The 18,926-nt window shown below is 43.8% G+C and overlaps 1 protein-coding gene across 1 annotated transcript; it reads right to left on the bottom strand.

The window, feature by feature from the left end:
• On the bottom strand, positions 1 to 18,911 carry LOC124131651 (succinate dehydrogenase [ubiquinone] flavoprotein subunit, mitochondrial-like). The gene is made up of 15 exons (XM_046495076.2): positions 18,759 to 18,911; positions 16,967 to 17,065; positions 15,683 to 15,844; positions 15,153 to 15,296; positions 14,530 to 14,694; positions 14,162 to 14,310; positions 9,369 to 9,493; positions 7,879 to 8,047; positions 7,074 to 7,269; positions 5,603 to 5,896; positions 4,320 to 4,418; positions 3,006 to 3,149; positions 2,474 to 2,587; positions 1,470 to 1,580; positions 1 to 370 (listed from the first exon to the last, which is right to left on the bottom strand). Exons 1-14 carry the CDS (start codon positions 18,816 to 18,818, stop codon positions 1,494 to 1,496), a joined length of 2,007 nt encoding a protein of 668 aa, XP_046351032.2. The 5' UTR covers positions 18,819 to 18,911; the 3' UTR covers positions 1 to 370; positions 1,470 to 1,493.
• Positions 18,912 to 18,926: the final 15 nt, after the last annotated feature.

Genomic DNA, 18,926 nt, shown 5'->3' with positions numbered 1-18,926 from the left:
TTTACATATGAATGAATGTATTCCACAATAAATATGTACAAACAAGTTTCATGCACCACATGATCAATCCTGTAACATTTTCACATCTTCATAGATCAACCGACTTTCATTATCAACCGACTTTCATTATCAACCGACTTTCATCACAAACAGTAATTATAACAATTATTCTCCAGCATTGGTTGACATGAAAGCGTCAGCAAGCATGACGGCAACATAGGGTATACAAGAGCTAAACATGCGGCAGTGTCTACATCCCAGTCAGTTGCATCAGTATTAAGTCAGCTGTTTCAAACCCAATCAGCTGTTTTGCCTTTAAGGAACGCTCTCAATGGCACTGGGATGAGTCGACACTTGTCGACAACCTGATCTGAAATACAAGAGAATGCTTTATGCAGTATACTGTCCACTTTCTAGAAATCCAAGGATCATCCCTCATTATCCAGTGTATTATAACTGTATTCTATAATGATAACTAGCCTTGACCTATTCGCCACCATAGCTTTGCTTGCACGTGATGCCACCATCTCGAGCATTAGAAATTGGTCCTGTAGTCCATCAAACTGCTCAACAGTTAAGGTATCATAAGGACTAGTAGAAATGTGCCCTTTTTAAAGATTTTGCTATTTGTTATCATTATAAGGACAAGGGGACTAAAACTATTAGTTTATACCGCCGATCTCCATCTCACTAGTCACCAACAGATCACTTAGGGCTGAGTTTCTTGTTATGGGCGTGAAATCAACAACCAACAAGGGCAAAAGTGAGCGTGGCTCACTAATACCCCCGACCTGCCAAGTGTGTCAGTAGTTTCAAATTGAATAATGGATTGGGTTAGGGTTTGAAAAATTCATTAAAAAATGGAAAATTAATAAAAACAATTTTTTTTCTTTTGACTGCACCCCTCCATATGACACAGATTAATTGTACTAAGTTTGAGATGAATCCACTGAATAGTTTAAGAGAAATTGCGGGGACAAAGTTTTCGGACGGACAGACGGACAGACGGAATCTTGGTATAACTATATATACACCCGACCTATAAGGTCGGGGGTATAATTAAGATAATTCTTCTAAACAAGAGTCCAGCATGCAGCTACATCATAAATCACAGCCTTGAATGAGCGAGCCTCAATATACATATTTGAATCAAATGACCAATAAAAAGAACATTTACTTGTTCTCCTGATGAATAAATTTTGGAAGGTCGTCCTTATGCCGTCAGGAGTTACCTGTCTTTGCTTTGAGTTCGTACACAAGAGTGAGTGAGTATGATTTTATGCCGCTTTTAGAAATGGGCTTCACACATTGTGCCCATGTGGGGAATCGAACCCGGGTCTTCAGCGTGACGAGCGAACGCCATAACCACTAGGCTACCCCACCGCCCCTTTGTACACAAGAAGGTGAGTAAGATCATGTAATTTGATTGGACGGTTATGCTTAGTGTGTCACTCAAACCATTTCCTTACCATCACTGTAAACTGTGTTTGTTCCTAGTATGACCTGACTGCTGGCTCTACCATGGGACAATCCTGAGCATTGAGCGTTTCATCTTTCACAGGCCTGTAGTCTATTGTCACCTGCAAATACATACACATCAGTCTGAACACCTGATTCAATGTGGTGCCTCTTACAACACATTCCAACAAAGGGCTGGGGATCTATCTTACCAAAGTCCAAAGGGTGACAATAGTACTGGGGAAATATTCCAACCCACGTCCCGATTGTGTGACAAGTAAAAATACTATGAAAGCAGGGGACGTATTCCAGCCTAGGTCCTCACAGAGTGACAATTAATATAATGACACCTCCATGTTAAATATTGATGAGATCTGATTGGTTCACATGATCTGTATCCTCTGTAAGCTCTGTATCCCGCCTGAGAGGAAAATACATTTCTGAGTGGGAGATTAAATCCTTTATACCCTGCCACTAATAAACAGGCTGCACATGGATTTCTGAGTAGGAGATTAAATCCCTTATACCCTGCTTCGAGTCAATGGAAGTCATGTGACATCACAAGTTAACCTCAGATCCATCAACCGGCTGTTTTCTATCGATTTTGAATTTGTTTTAATTTTTTTACAATGGCAGATTAAAACATGTCAGTTAGATGAATTAGTTGTAGCAGGATAACTCGGGGTCCATGTGGTTTTATGCATCCAACGTTAGGGAAATAGGACACATCAAACCACATGAACCAAGTGTGATACTGCTACAACTTGTAGTGCTGGGACCTATTCCAACCCAGTCACCACATAGAGACAAGCAATAGACAGCTGGGACCTATTCCAACCCAGTCACCACATAGAGACAAGCAATAGACAGCTGGGACCTATTCCAACCCAGTCACCACATAAAGACAAATAATAGACAGCTGGGACATATTCTAACCCAGGACTACAAGAAGAGACAAGTAATATATGTCTGGAGGACATATTTTAATCCAGGTCACCATGGGGCTGATACCTACTTTCCCAGTATCAGCATCAACATATGAGAGAGTGTGTTTCCTCCAGTGGTCATCAAAGGCCTTCATCTTCTGACCCTCAATTGGCTTACTGTAGTCGTATTCATCAAGTCGGACCTGGATGAGAAGTTGGAGTTCTTATTACATGTATTTGAGTAGTCAGTGTAATGCAACCTCAACGCAGACCATATATATTCAAAATTACAACTTTTCAGAGAATACAAAAGCATGGTCAACATGTAATATATTTTTAAAAACACCAAAATTTATGAATTGAATCCCTATAGCTAAAGAAATACATGAGTCCGACACTATAGCTCACCTGGAAGCTTATCAAGCAACATGTGTCTGACAGTTACGCTCCTCTTGAAGTTTACCAAGTAACGTGTCCAACACTATAGCTCACCTGGTAGCTTATCAAGCAACATGTGTCCAACACTATAGCTCACCTGGAAGTTTATCAAGCAACATGTGTCCAACACTATAGCTCACCTGGTAGCTTATCAAGCAACATGTGTCCAACACTATAGCTCACCTGGAAGTCTTCCCTGGCATGGGCTCCCCGGCTCTCCTTCCTCCGCTCAGCAGACACGATTGTCTGGACAGCATTAAGCATCAAGTTCTGGAGTTCCAGCGTCTCCACCAAGTCCGTGTTCCAGATCAGACCTCGGTCAGACACCTGGAGGCAGGTAAATGGGTGAACAACAGCAGGTATTGAAATGCATTGTTTCAGGGATGCCACAAAACCAGAATCCACACTTCACTTTGGGCGCTCTTATTCAAAACCAAACTGATGTTGGCAGGGGTTGCATTCAACCGAGTTGTCATGACAACGGAACCATGAAAGGGACGTAACCGTAATTCTGCATTGTCCGAGAGTATGGTCATTTCTGTGACGTTTTGTTTGTTTGTTTGTTGTTTAATGCCGCACTCAGCAATATTCAAGCTATATGACGGCAGTCTGTAAATAATCGAGTCTGGACCAGACAATCCAGTGATTGATATCATGAGCATTGATTCACGCAATTGGGATACGATGACATGTATCAACCAAGTCAACGAGCCTGACCACCAAGCCAACGAGCCTGAGCCATGTAAGGTGCCACAGTTCACTGTGCAGTGATGTGTTCCTGAGGCATGCCAGATGATTGTGGGTTTCAATCACAAAAATCCCTGATTGTTTCTTGGTTTGTCAGGACCATACAAGTGCTCAAGTTCAGTTTGTTTGTTGTTTAACGCCACTCAGCAATATTCCAGCTGTATGACGGTGGTCTGTAATTATCGAGCCTGGACCAGAAAATCCTGTGATCGCAATTGGGACACGATGACATGCATCAACCAAGTCAGCGAGCCTGACCACCTCATCCCGTTAGTCGCCTCTTACGACAAGCATAGTTGCCTTTTATGGCAAGCATGGGTTGCTGAAGACCTATTCTACCCCGGATCTTCACAGGTCTTCTGTGACGTAAACACAATATAAGAAGGTCCCGAGTTTTTTACACATTTTACAAGGACATATAGTCTCTAGTTTATTTGTCACACCATAACATTTTCTTTTGGTACTTTTTATACAGGCACAGCTTTACGTTATTGCTCCTCTTCCGAGCACTCCCTTCTATACTGAAAGCACAGCAAGGTGTCCCCAGCATATTGGACAGAGCCCAGTCGTCGATCTGACTGGTGGTACATCATGTGTACTATTGCAGGAGGGGTACAGGTTCTCGTTTAAGCTTTACATGTGTCGTATTCGTCAAAATCTATTTTAATTAACCAGTGCATCAATAAATAGTTATTTCCCTATATGTGACCCACCTAGAGTAAATGCCAGAGTGTTCAGGCCACTACTCACCTTCAAGTCCTCCATCTCCTTGTATACCTCCTCCATCTTCCTGCAGCCTTCCTCCAGTGAGCTGCCATCACGGAACACACTGGCATACGATTGCATGTTCTGTGGAAAATAGGTGAGGTGAGGTGAAATTGGGTTTAACGTCGCGTCCAAGATTATTGCACTTATATAGCGACGTGCATGCACGTGTATGTGTGTGTGTGGCTGCTTGTACTAGTCCGGACTGATGCCGATTTATAGTGCTAGCTCACTGAGATACCATGCCGCAGTTTAACATGAATACCCCACTCAGACACAGTATACTGACTCCGAGCCGACCAGTCCTTGTTTTAGCCCCTTAATGCCGAGCGCCAGACAGGGTAACAATAAGTACAATCTTTTAACGTCTTTTTGTATGACGCGGCCCGGGATCGAACCCTGGACCTTCCGCTCTCCGGGCGGACGCTCTACCACTAGACCATGGAGGCGGTCCTCTGTGGAAAATATGTACCTCATACAATACATCGTCTGTGTATCATTATCCGCTTGTCTCAAGGAAAACTATGTACCAAAATTGTCGTTATGCAAAGTTTTAATGTGTTTTTATATTCCCTTATATGATGTGCAAATAAACATTTGAATACATATTGGATTAATTAATGAAATAAATGGAACTAAATACAATCAACAGAAAATAAAATAGAAATGAATTAAAAAACATCTTTTTCACCAATATGCAATATATTTTACCAGAGGTAAAGAAGATCACTATTATTGGATCAATTAACACTTCAACATGTTGAGTGAAGATGTGCTGAATGTGCTGATTTTGTTACCAAACATTATGGCATAGAACTTTCATAGACCAAAAACACCAAAATGTTGTACAAATAGATATTAAAAAATGTTTGGTACAGTATCCTACAATCAGAAAGAATTATGAAAAAAAGGCTATAATATTTTTAAAATTAAACTGAGCTGCTGCAGCGGTCATTCTGAACTTTGACATGGCTGTAGCCAATGGAACGTAGAACACGTTGTGTGAATATGATGTTGATATTTTCAATATATTGTGGAGGAGAGAAGAGTTTTAAGTTCATTGCTAAAGGATGGATGACAATAGACTGAGACCCATGACATAAGTTCACACTGACTTAGTTAAAGTGAGCAAAAAAACAAACAAACTGATATTAAAAAAATCCTAATTATTTAAAACAATAACTGATCAATGGATCATATAGGTACACGTCATATGCTTGATTCAATATGTCTAAGAGTTCCTGTGCAATGCTGCCATAAACACAAACCTTCTGCATCTTGAGTCGAAGGTCCGCTGTGGGGACACTTCCATCGGAGTATCGGACTTTGTCCACATTAGCTACGGAGGCTTCGCCAGCATTCTGACTGATGGGACCAATAGGCTCCCCTGGTCTGTTCTCTTCAATGATGGTGTTGGCACAGGCTCGGCCAAATACGACCAGATCGAGGAGGGAGTTGGCGCCAAGACGGTTAGCTCCGTGCACCGACGCACATGCCGCTTCACCACAGGCATACAGGCCCGGTACCACACGGTCACCAGACTCCCTTGTGTACTGCACCACCTGTAATGGTGTTCAGAGATCAGTGATGCAGTGTGGTCATTTCAGATTTAACATGCAGGCAGATTCATTTGGAAAAATTCAAACATAAACACATGATAAAGTTTAACATTTTTAAGTGATTTATGAAAGCATCAAATGAGGTGACTACACTCTGTAATACAAATAACAGAAAATTCCAGCATTTTCACGAATAGAGAAAGCTTCAAAGCAGTTGGTTCCAGTCAAAATAGGGAATCAGAGTATTCACCTTATGTTTATACTTATCCTGACACAACAGTATGCAATATTCCTTCTAGCTTCAATCATATAACAGTGTAGAACAACGTAGATCCCAAGACTCTGGGCATGGATGTGGTTGACGAGTGTGTGGATTCCTGAGCAGACCAGGGGGACGGGGGAACCATGTCCGACTGGACTAATAAGGCGCTACCACAAGAATCTGGATGTTCACTGTGGATGCCAGTTTCTGTAGAACTCGGGGAAGGACGGCTGGAGGTGTAAACACATACGCTTGGCCATTCCACTTGAGAGCATCTTAATCCCAAGCCACAACGTTGGTGATATGAATTCTAGGTAAACATTGAAAACATCGGGGGATAAGTGTGCACAATTGGCGCAATGTTGCTCAAAAGTGCTGGGGACCCAGCACTTGGGGCACAGACTGATGGGAGTCCTGGGCTGATTTCAGAGCAATGGCAGGGAAAGAACATGTGTGAGGAAGATAAGTAGCCATTTGATTATATTTATTGATAAATAACAACCAAGGAGCCAAAATAACGATTCACTAAGGATGATAAATCAAAGTCAAACCAAAATGACAAAACCGATGCAATGGCAAATGTGGAGCTGAAGCAAAATACGTCTGTTTACCACGGGCGATGAAGGAAAAAGTGACGAGTAGTACAGGAGTATGCTGGGAAGAAGGTGGTCGGAGGGCGTGTTCCGGTGACTCTTTTACATTGTTCTACACTGTTATATTATCGAAGCAAGAAGGAATATTGCATACTGTTGTGGAGAGATAAGTTAAAAAAATAGAAGAATTAATCTGTATGGAGAATATGTGACATAACACATTTTACAACATTTGTAGGTATTCCTATCACAAACTACACTGGTAGGTGTCCCTCTACATGTCCGTCTGATAGCTGGGACTGAAGCCTCCCTGTACTACACCTACCTGTCCCTTGTAGTTGGTGGGGACTCCTCCCATGTTGTAGTGAACAGTAGGCAGGACAGGGATAGGTTCCCGCGTCACATCTACTCCCGCAAAGATCATGGCAGTCTCGGAGATGCCAGGGAGACGAGCCTTGAGGACATCTGGTGGCAGATGGTGGAGCTGTAGGAACACGTGGTCCTTCTCTGGGCCTACACCCCTGTAACCAAGGTAACCAACAACAGTAATCAGTGATACAAGGAGCTGGGCCTACGCCTGTAACTATGGTAACCAACAACAGTCATGGGTGATACATGGAGCTTCTCTGGGGCTACACCCCTGCAACCATGGTAACCAACACAACTGTCATCAGTGATACATTGAGCTTCCCTCGGCCTATGTCGATGTAACCATGGCAGCCACCACAATAGCAATCAGTGACGCATGGTCATTCTCTGGGCCTTCACCCCTTTAACCATGGGAACCAAAACAACAACCATCAGTGACACATGGAGCTCCCTGGGCCTACACCCCTATCACCATGGTAACAATAGAAGGTCCTTCTCGGGGCCTACCCCCTGACTGGGTATTCGCCTATACACCAAGGCAATCTGCCACATGTTAAAGGTGTCCTTCAGGACAGCAGGAACACCTACTAGCACCAATGGTGACTGAATTTTTAAATATTATTTACTTCACCCAATCTTCAAAATATCCCCAATTGCACAAGTTGTGACTGAATCATAAAAATATAAACTACTTGCACCAATGATGATTAAATCGTCAAAATAATGCTGCGCAGTGAAAATGCACTGAGTTGTTTTCTTACCTTCCCTCTCGGATTTCAAGAGTAATAGACCTGGACACAACATCGCGAGAGGCCAGATCTTTGGCTGTGGGAGCATATCTCTCCATGAAGCGCTCTCCCTCCGAGTTGACAAGGTATCCCCCCTCCCCCCGAGATCCTTCTGTGATCAGACACCCAGCGCCGTAGATACCTGTGGGTACACAAGCACTTGTACACACAGGAGGATCACCATCTGAGACTAACAAGTTGGTTTGTTGTTTAACTTTTCCAGCAATATTTCAGCTTTAACAAAGTGCCCTGTAAATAAATAGGTATGGCCACACAAACCAGTGGTTGAAATTATGTGCAAAGCCCTATGCCTGTGTACAATGTCACTCAATCAGAAGAGTCACTGACTGCCTCAGAGGCCCTCTAAAGAAGCACTGGCTGCTGGGGACTTATTCTACGCCTCCCACTCCTGTACGTGCGGCAAACACAAGGCAATCAGTCTGGAATTGTAACATCACATTGCTACATCAGCTTGAGCATGTGGAGTGAGTAAGATGTGCTTCACATTGCTGTCAACAGTATTTCAGCTACATCAGAGTGAGTGAGTGAGTATGGTTTTACGCCGCTTTTAGCAATATCACGGCGGGGGACACCAGAAATGGGCTTCACACATTGTACCCATGTCGGGAATCGAACCTGGGTCTTTGGCGTGACGAGCCAACGCTTTAACCACTAGGCTACCCGACCGCCCCCAGCTACATCAGATGTTTGTTTGTTTGTTGTTTAATGCCGCACTCAGCAATATTCCAGCTATATGACAGCGGTCTGTAAAGAATCGAGTTTGGACCAGACAATCTAGTGATTGACATCATGAACATCGCAATTGGGATGAACCAAGTCAGTGAGCCGGACCACCCAATCCCGTTAGTCACCTCTTACGATCAGATGTGTCAGCCTAATGCAGCAGGTGAGGCCAATATGAATAATGCTTATCAATGTGGACAACTCGCAAGCATGGACACGAAGCTGACAACCAAGTGTTTGAACAGCCAGTGGTGACACCTTACGCAACCCATACCCATCAAAACAACATTGAACTTTCCGTGCTGTAGATGGACATAGGAAGGGAAGTAACGCTTTGATTTCATTACATTTAGTACATGGTTCACCCCAAACGTAAATGCTAATACAATTCTTTTTTTATTCATCCTATCAGCAATTTATTGATATTTCATCCTACCAACCACATCTGAAAGAGACTGACCACCACAGGGTAATGCAAGGGTCGTTTACCAATTCATGTGCCACATCATGTTAGGTGGCAGTGATGTCTAGTGTTGAACTGAGTGAGTGAGTATGGTTTTATGCCGCTTTTAGCAATATTCCAGCAATATCACGGCGGGGGACACCAGAAATGGGCTTCACACATTGTACCAAGGTCGGGAATCGAACCCGGGTCTTTGGCGTAACGAGTGAACGCCTTAACCACTAGGCTACCCGACCGCCCCTAGTGTTGAACTGACCTGTGGGGTGGAACTGCACAAACTCCATGTCCTCATTAGCCAGTCCTGCGCGATTCACCATAGCTGTGCCGTCCCCTGTACAGGTGTGAGCAGATGTGCACGAGAAGTAGGTACGCCCATATCCCCTGAAACATGTTGATGTAGTAATACGGGTAAATAAGGTTGGTTGGTTGGTTTGTTGTTTAACGCTGCACTCAGCAATATTACAGATATATGACGGCGGTCTGTAAATAATCAAGTCTGGACCAGACAATCCAGTGATTAATATCATGAGCATCGATCCACGCAATTGGGATCGATGACATGCATTCTCATCTCGGGATGATTGTAATGACAGTCAACTCACCCAGTAGCAATGACAGTACCCTCACCCAGTAGCAATGACAGTAACCGCACCCAGCAGCAATGACAGTACCCTCACCCAGTAGAAATGACAGTAACCGCACCCAGCAGCAATGACAGTACCCTCACCCAGCAGCAATGACAGTAACCGCACCCTGTAGCAATGACAGTACCCTCACCCAGCAGCAATGACAGTACCCTCACCCAGTAGAAATGACAGTACCCTCACCCAGCAGCAATGACAGTACCCTCACCCAGCAGCAATGACAGTACCCTCACCCAGTAGAAATGACAGTACCCTCACCCAGCAGCAATGACAGTACCCTCACCCAGTTGCAATGACAGTCAACTCACCCAGCAGCAATGACAGTACCCTCACCCAGCAGCAATGACAGTACCCTCACCCAGTAGAAATGACAGTACCCTCACCCAGCAGCAATGACAGTCAACTCACCCAGTTGCAATGACAGTCAACTCACCCAGCAGCAATGACAGTACCCTCACCCAGCAGCAATGACAGTACCCTCACCCAGCAGCAATGACAGTACCCTCACCCAGTAGCAATGACAGTACCCTCACCCAGTAGAAATGACAGTAACCGCACCCTGTAGCAATGACAGTACCCTCACCCAGCAGCAATGACAGTACCCTCACCCAGTAGAAATGACAGTACCCTCACCCAGCAGCAATGACAGTACCCTCACCCAGTAGAAATGACAGTAACCGCACCCAGCAGCAATGACAGTACCCTCACCCAGCAGCAATGACAGTAACCGCACCCTGTAGCAATGACAGTACCCTCACCCAGCAGCAATGACAGTACCCTCACCCAGTAGAAATGACAGTACCCTCACCCAGCAGCAATGACAGTACCCTCACCCAGTAGCAATGACAGTCAACTCACCCAGCAGCAATGACAGTACCCTCACCCAGTAGAAATGACAGTAACCGCACCCAGCAGCAATGACAGTACCCTCACCCAGTAGAAATGACAGTAACCGCACCCAGCAGCAATGACAGTACCCTCATCCAGTTGCAATGACAGTAACCGCACCCAGTAGCAATGACAGTCAACTCACCCAGTAGCTATGATAGTAAACTCACCGAGTAGCGATGATAGTAAACTCACCCAGTAGCAATGACAGTAAACTCATCCAGTAGCAATGATAGTCAACTCACCCAGACGCAATGACAGTCAACTCACCCAGTAGCTATGATAGTAAACTCACCCAGTAGCTATGATAGTAAACTCACCCAGTAGCTATGATAGTAAACTCACCCAGCAGCTATGATAGTAAACTCACCCAGTAGCTATGATAGTAAACTCACCTAGTAGCGATGATAGTAAACTCACCCTGTAGCAATGACAGTAAACTCATCCAGTAGCAATGATAGTCAACTCACCCAGTAGCTATGATAGTAAACTCACCCAGTAGCTATGATAGTAAACTCACCCAGTAGCTATGACAGTACCCTCACCCAGCAGCAATGACAGTACCCTCACCCAGTAGCTATGATAGTAAACTCACCCAGTAGCAATGACAGTAACCGCACCCAGCAGCAATGACAGTCAACTCACCCAGTTGCAATGACAGTCAACTCACCCAGTAGCAATGATAGTCAACTCACCCAGTAGCTATGATAGTAAACACCCATTAGCAATGATAGTAAACTCACCCAGTAGCTATGACAGTCAACTCACCCAGTAGCTATGATAGTAAACTCACCCAGTAGCTATGATAATCAACTCACCCAGTAGCAATGACAGTCAACTCACCCAGTAGCAATGACAGTCATCTCACCCAGTAGCAATGACAGTACCCTCACCCAGTTGCAATGACAGTCAACTCACCCAGTAGCAATGACAGTCAACTCACCCAGTAGCAATGACAGTACCCTCACCCAGTTGCAATGACAGTCAACTCACCCAGCAGCAATGACAGTACCCTCACCCAGCAGCAATGACAGTACCCTCACCCAGCAGCAATGACAGTACCCTCACCCAGTAGCAATGACAGTACCCTCACCCAGTAGAAATGACAGTAACCGCACCCTGTAGCAATGACAGTACCCTCACCCAGCAGCAATGACAGTACCCTCACCCAGTAGAAATGACAGTACCCTCACCCAGCAGCAATGACAGTACCCTCACCCAGTAGAAATGACAGTAACCGCACCCAGCAGCAATGACAGTACCCTCACCCAGCAGCAATGACAGTAACCGCACCCTGTAGCAATGACAGTACCCTCACCCAGCAGCAATGACAGTACCCTCACCCAGTAGAAATGACAGTACCCTCACCCAGCAGCAATGACAGTACCCTCACCCAGTAGCAATGACAGTCAACTCACCCAGCAGCAATGACAGTACCCTCACCCAGTAGAAATGACAGTAACCGCACCCAGCAGCAATGACAGTACCCTCACCCAGTAGAAATGACAGTAACCGCACCCAGCAGCAATGACAGTACCCTCATCCAGTTGCAATGACAGTAACCGCACCCAGTAGCAATGACAGTCAACTCACCCAGTAGCTATGATAGTAAACTCACCGAGTAGCGATGATTGTAAACTCACCCAGTAGCAATGACAGTAAACTCATCCAGTAGCAATGATAGTCAACTCACCCAGACGCAATGACAGTCAACTCACCCAGTAGCTATGATAGTAAACTCACCCAGTAGCTATGATAGTAAACTCACCCAGTAGCTATGATAGTAAACTCACCCAGCAGCTATGATAGTAAACTCACCCAGTAGCTATGATAGTAAACTCACCTAGTAGCGATGATAGTAAACTCACCCTGTAGCAATGACAGTAAACTCATCCAGTAGCAATGATAGTCAACTCACCCAGTAGCTATGATAGTAAACTCACCCAGTAGCTATGATAGTAAACTCACCCAGTAGCTATGACAGTACCCTCACCCAGCAGCAATGACAGTACCCTCACCCAGTAGCTATGATAGTAAACTCACCCAGTAGCAATGACAGTAACCGCACCCAGCAGCAATGACAGTCAACTCACCCAGTTGCAATGACAGTCAACTCACCCAGTAGCAATGATAGTCAACTCACCCAGTAGCTATGATAGTAAACACCCATTAGCAATGATAGTAAACTCACCCAGTAGCTATGACAGTCAACTCACCCAGTAGCTATGATAGTAAACTCACCCAGTAGCTATGATAATCAACTCACCCAGTAGCAATGACAGTCAACTCACCCAGTAGCAATGACAGTCATCTCACCCAGTAGCAATGACAGTACCCTCACCCAGTTGCAATGACAGTCAACTCACCCAGTAGCAATGACAGTCAACTCACCCAGTAGCAATGACAGTACCCTCACCCAGTTGCAATGACAGTCAACTCACCCAGTAGCAATGACAGTCAACTCACCCAGTAGCAATGACAGTACCCTCACCCAGTTGCAATGACAGTCAACTCACCCAGTAGCTATGATAGTAACCGCGCCCAGCAGCAATGACAGTACCCTCACCCAGCAGCAATGACAGTACCCTCACCCAGCAGCAATGACAGTACCCTCACCCAGTAGAAATGACAGTACCCTCACCCAGCAGCAATGACAGTACCCTCACCCAGTTGCAATGACAGTCAACTCACCCAGCAGCAATGACAGTACCCTCACCCAGCAGCAATGACAGTACCCTCACCCAGTAGAAATGACAGTACCCTCACCCAGCAGCAATGACAGTCAACTCACCCAGTTGCAATGACAGTCAACTCACCCAGCAGCAATGACAGTACCCTCACCCAGCAGCAATGACAGTACCCTCACCCAGCAGCAATGACAGTACCCTCACCCAGCAGCAATGACAGTAACCGCACCCAGCAGCAATGACAGTACCCTCACCCAGTAGAAATGACAGTAACCGCACCCAGCAGCAATGACAGTACCCTCATCCAGTTGCAATGACAGTAACCGCACCCTGTAGCAATGACAGTCAACTCACCCAGTAGCTATGATAGTAAACTCACCCAGTAGCGATGACAGTACCCTCACCCAGTAGCAATGACAGTACCCTCACCCAGCAGCAATGACAGTAATCGCACCCAGCAGCAATGACAGTACCCTCACCCAGTAGAAATGACAGTCAACTCACCCAGTTGCAATGACAGTCAACTCACCCAGTGGCAATGACAGTCAACTCACCCAGTAGCAATGACAGTCAACTCACCCAGTAGCAATGATAGTAAACTCACCCAGTAGCAATGACAGTCAACTCACCCACTGGCAATGATAGTAAACTCACCCAGTAGCTATGATAGTAAACTCACCCACTAGCAATGACAGTCAACTCACCCAGTAGCAATGATAGTAAACTCACCCAGTAGCAATGATAGTAAACTCACCCAGTAGCTATGATAGTCAACTCAAACCAGTAGCTATGATAGTAAACTCACCCAGTAGCAATGATAGTCAACTCACCCAGTAGCTATGATAGTATTCTTGGAATGGAATCTATGGATTGTACCATCTTCCAAACAAAGGGCAGTAACTCCACGACACTCTCCTCCCTCCATGATAAGATCCAGAGCGAAATACTCAATGAAGTAGTTGGTATCATACTTCAAAGACTGAAACCAATTCAAAATACATGTAATGTAAAATATGTGTCCAGTATAGATATAAACAAAGTGATGTACATCAGGTGTGAAACTGAGACATGCAGTATTTAGGGTAATATTTAACCACTTGATCAAACTATACACATCATAAACTTGGAGTCAGTACACAAAGTACACATTTCATGACTTCCAAGGCTCAGCTAGGACGGCTCCCTACAAGACACTCACCCTGCCGTAAAGTGTGTGGAGGAGAGAGTGGCCGGTACGGTCCGCAACACAGCAGCAGCGGTGAGCCTGACCACCCTTGCCAAACTTGAGACTCTGACCTCCGAACGCCCGCTGATAGATCTTGCCATTCTCTAATCGACTGAAGGGCATACCATAGTTCTCCAACTATGCAAAAATACAGAAAAAAACATTAATCCACGAAATATGTCAACAACAGCAGAATGAGGTCAAGATAGCCTCATGGTTGAAGGTACCAAGTGGAGACAACTCCAGACACTGTGTGCCTTTACCGTGTAGCACAGGAACATAAACAACACACAAGGTTAAAACAAACCAGTGGAGATAGTATATACTAATGTAGTGTTCAAAATTAAGCCAAAAGTAATAGGATCCTTGTCATACCTCTAAATATAAAAGTTAAAAATTTAGGTCCTTAGGTTCTAAATACTATAAAGGCAACCACAGAAACCCCAGAACACCTCATGATATTGAACACTGCAAATGCCTCGTCTCTGGCAGTTACTGATGAAACAAAATAAGATGAAACATGGTTTGACTTCATCTAACATGATCACTAACTATTTTCTTATTGTCACCAACTTAATGGACAACAGTACAGTTACCTCGATGACAGCTTTTGGTGCCTCCTCACACATGTAGTGTATGGCGTCCTGGTCTCCCAGCCAATCAGATCCCTTCACAGTGTCATAGAAGTGCCAGCGCCAGTTGTCCTCCTCCATATGTCCGAGGGCAGCATTGATACCACCCTAGAACAATACACGCACAAATTCAGGTATGTCCAAGGTCAACCAACACGATGAATCTTTCACTCCAATGAGATATGCTATACCAGCCAATTTCTTCAAAATGTTTTATAAGTTTTTGTTCACTTTACCTAACAGACTGGTTATACATTTTTAAGAGTACAAACAAAACCACTCAAATTTAGTTTGTAAACAGCAGTGATTTTGTTCTCAAAACAGTTATATATTTCAATATTAACATGTTCTTGGGACACCACATAATTATGAAACTGAGTAGGGCTAAATATTTTGTTAAACATCTTTTATTCTTCTCAAATAAGGTTTTCTTTATATCAGTTGATTCATAAACCAACTAATGAAAATCAAAATGGCTACACAGTAACACAAACCTGGGCTGCAACTGTATGTGATCTGGTGGGGAACAACTTGGTGATGCAAGCTGTCTTGAACCCTTCATTGGCCAGGCCGAAAGCAGCCCGCAGTCCCGCCCCACCAGCTCCCACCACCACGGCATCGTACTGGTGGTCAATCACGGGGTAGTCACGGGATATCTGGACAGAGCAGCAAACATCTCAACTAACTGAAACAGTCTAAAACTGTTCTCAGAATTTTTCAGACAAACTAAAAAACTAAGAGGTGAATGTTGTTTTACAGCCGAAGTAATCCTCACCATAACATGTCAGGAGACAACCTAGTTCTGCATACATTGCTAAACATAACTGCTCACAGTCACATGAATGCTGATCCGTAACAATGTGATCAAAACTCAATGATGATGTTTACTGCAAGCAAAATGGAAATTTCTTGAAATATGCATTTTGCAAATTTTGTCCTTCCAGTGAGATATATTCCTTATCACAGGAATGGCTTGGTTTCATTTATAAGTATTAGACATACAGCTATCCTAGTTAAGTATTAGTCACAGTATTGCGTGATTCTATTTCAAGTGTACAAAAGTACAATTTCCATTTATGCACGTAGTGAGATTAGTTAATAGGTCTACAGGTTAGGCCAATGTAATGAACATGTTGACAAGATTTGTTTTGGCACAGTTAGAGTTTGGTTTAACGCCTCTCTGGTCAGTATTTCCGTTATATCAAAGAAAGTAAGCTGGATGTAGGACAGCTGAAGTGACGCAGGTCTCAGATGTTTTCCACATTGGTGAAACCCAGAAGCAAGGGTATGGGGCTGACAGACCTAGAAATATAACCGGGATTCTGACCCACGATCATAGGTTTATGGCATGCATAAGGGAAGCAACTCTGCAAAATGAATTGCAGTGCTTTACATGATTTGGCCATCCATGTCCCATGGACTATTTAGTGAGGTGAGGTGAAATTGGGTTAACGTCGCATCCAAGATTATTGCACTTATATAGCGACGTGCATGCACGTGTGTGGCTGCTTGTACTACTGTGGACTGATGCCGATTTATAGTGCTAGCTCACTGAGATACCATGCCAGTTTAACACAGTATACACCGAGCCGACCAGTCCTTGTTTTAGCCCCTTAATGCCGAGCGCCAGACAAGGTAACAACAAGTACCATCTTTTAACGTCTTTTGGTATGATGCGGCCGGGGATCGAACCCCAGATCTTCCGCTCTCCAGGTTGTCGCTCTACCACTAGACCACGGAGGCGGTCCCATGGACTATTAGAATGATGAGAGTAATACCTGTGAAGAGTTTGAGACTTTGGCATCTGTGTTCCGGCCATGGATCTTGAAGTGGAAGTCCCTGGAGGAGGCTGCAAGGGGTTTGGATAGGTGGCCTAACTGAAAATACATCAAAACAGTACATATCATTTGTAGACCTCCACCAAATGCAATCAAACATGTCTAAGAAAATTGAAATTCACAAGAGATCAAAACTGATAATGATCATGATGATATGGACAGGATGAAAACAGAGAGGAGAGGTGAGGTGAAATTGGGTTTAACGTTGCGTCCAAGATTATTGCACTTATATAGCGACGTGCATGCACGTGTGTATGTGTGTGCTTGTACCAGTCCAGACTGATGCCAATTTATAGTGCTAGCCCACTGAGATACCAAGCCGCAGTTTAACATGAATACCCCACTCAGACACAGTATACTAACTCCGAGCCATCCGGTCCTTGTTTTAGCCCCTTTAAGCTGAGCGCCAGACAGGGTAACAACAAGTACCATCTGTTAATGTCTTTTGGTATGACGTGGACGGGGATCGAACCCCGGACCTTCCCCTCTTCGGGGGGACGCTCTACCACTAGACCATGTAGACCATGGAGGCGGTCATGAAAACAGAGAATATATTATAAGCTGAGACTGGTCAAAGGATAAACAAGATTTCACTGGGTAAACCTGGTAAGGTAATTAATCAAATACTTATTGCTATAAAATCATGTCATGTGTAAACTCAAATACAGTGACAATGACCATAAGAAAGATTGCTTGATAACCTCCATTTTAAAGGCATCCTTAATTGTTTACAAGTGAGTACAAACTAACTTAATCATGAAACAGAACTTACATTTTCCAAAACATGTATACAATAAGAAACTCTTCTAATTTGCTTTCACATTTGTATTGTGGAACAGAAAAAGGACAAAGTACTCTTCTTCTTTTTATCACATTCATTTTGTTAAATCACTAACCAAAGAAAATCACTTCTTTCTTTGATAATAGAATAGTTTGAATAACTTTGATAGACATCATCTGTCTGCTTCTGTAAACAGACCCATGAAGGTCTGGGGTAGAATTGGTTTGCTGTAAAAGGCGACTATGCTTACCACCCAATCCTGTTAGTCGCTCTTACGACAAGCATGTGTTGCTGAAGACCAACTAACCAGGACTTAGGCCAAGTTATGGGTCAATATACAAGAGAAAACCAAGATGGATAGAGGGTCCACATCTTATGTAGAAATGTGACTAGGTGTAACTGTAACCACTTTTTTAAATATCCAGTAATGAACCATATTAACAATGATTAACAATCATGACAAACTCAAAAACATTAACTGATCAAGTCCATCAATTCACCGTGCATACATTTCATCAAGTCTGTCCTGGCAAGTGGCTGTTCATCAAGTGGATACATTATTATTAATCACCAAAACTTTGATATGGCCATGAACCATAAAGCAAAATCTTAAAAATGACCTTATGTTTACTATCAAGGTCAGGTCAGGGTAAATATGTTCAGGTTTATGACATGGATTTCAAACACAATTCTACATACAACAGTGCAAACTGTTTGTGAATGAAGTGTATTAAAACACATCGACATTGCAAGCTACAACACACGATGCCAAGTTTACAGAATACTTTTCATCACTTTCACTCTCGGACGTTGTATAAGAGCTCGAAAATCCTTATGCAGTTTGTTCATTTGTCATGCTTTAGTTTCTAACAGACAATATATAAGTGACAGCATTATTTGCATAATATGCGATAAATTCTCGCAAACGAAATTATGCCTTGGATCACATACCAAAGACTTTGAGCCCAGTGTTTGGGCCAACTTCGCAGGTACGTTCAGCAGAGAGGCCATTTTGCAAATACACTGTGTAAGGGGAAGGTCACAGATTCGCACATGCGTACTTGTGGTGCGAATGGAAATTATGAAATGGGTTTAGATAATCACGTTACGTAAAATTTG

Source organism: Haliotis rufescens, unplaced genomic scaffold, assembly GCF_023055435.1.
Source record: "Haliotis rufescens isolate VD_foot unplaced genomic scaffold, xgHalRufe1.0.p SCAF_1, whole genome shotgun sequence".
NCBI lineage: Eukaryota > Metazoa > Mollusca > Gastropoda > Lepetellida > Haliotidae > Haliotis > Haliotis rufescens.
Note: the sequence above shows the minus strand (reverse complement) of the source record. Positions and strands in the feature narration are given on the sequence as shown.

What these genes read in the sequence shown, in the direction of transcription:
- LOC124131651 (XM_046495076.2), bottom strand. Translation starts at nt 18,818, where the DNA reads ATGGCCTCTCTGCTGAACGTACCTGCGAAGTTGGCCCAAACACTGGGC. An exon ending in CACTGGGCTCAAAGTCTTTG is followed by an intron (nt 17,066 to 18,758) that starts GTATGTGATCCA and finishes ATGTATTTTCAG; the next exon opens with TTAGGCCACCTATCCAAACC. An exon ending in TTGATGCTGATACTGGGAAA is followed by an intron (nt 1,581 to 2,473) that starts GTAGGTATCAGC and finishes ATGTATTTGCAG; the next exon opens with GTGACAATAGACTACAGGCC.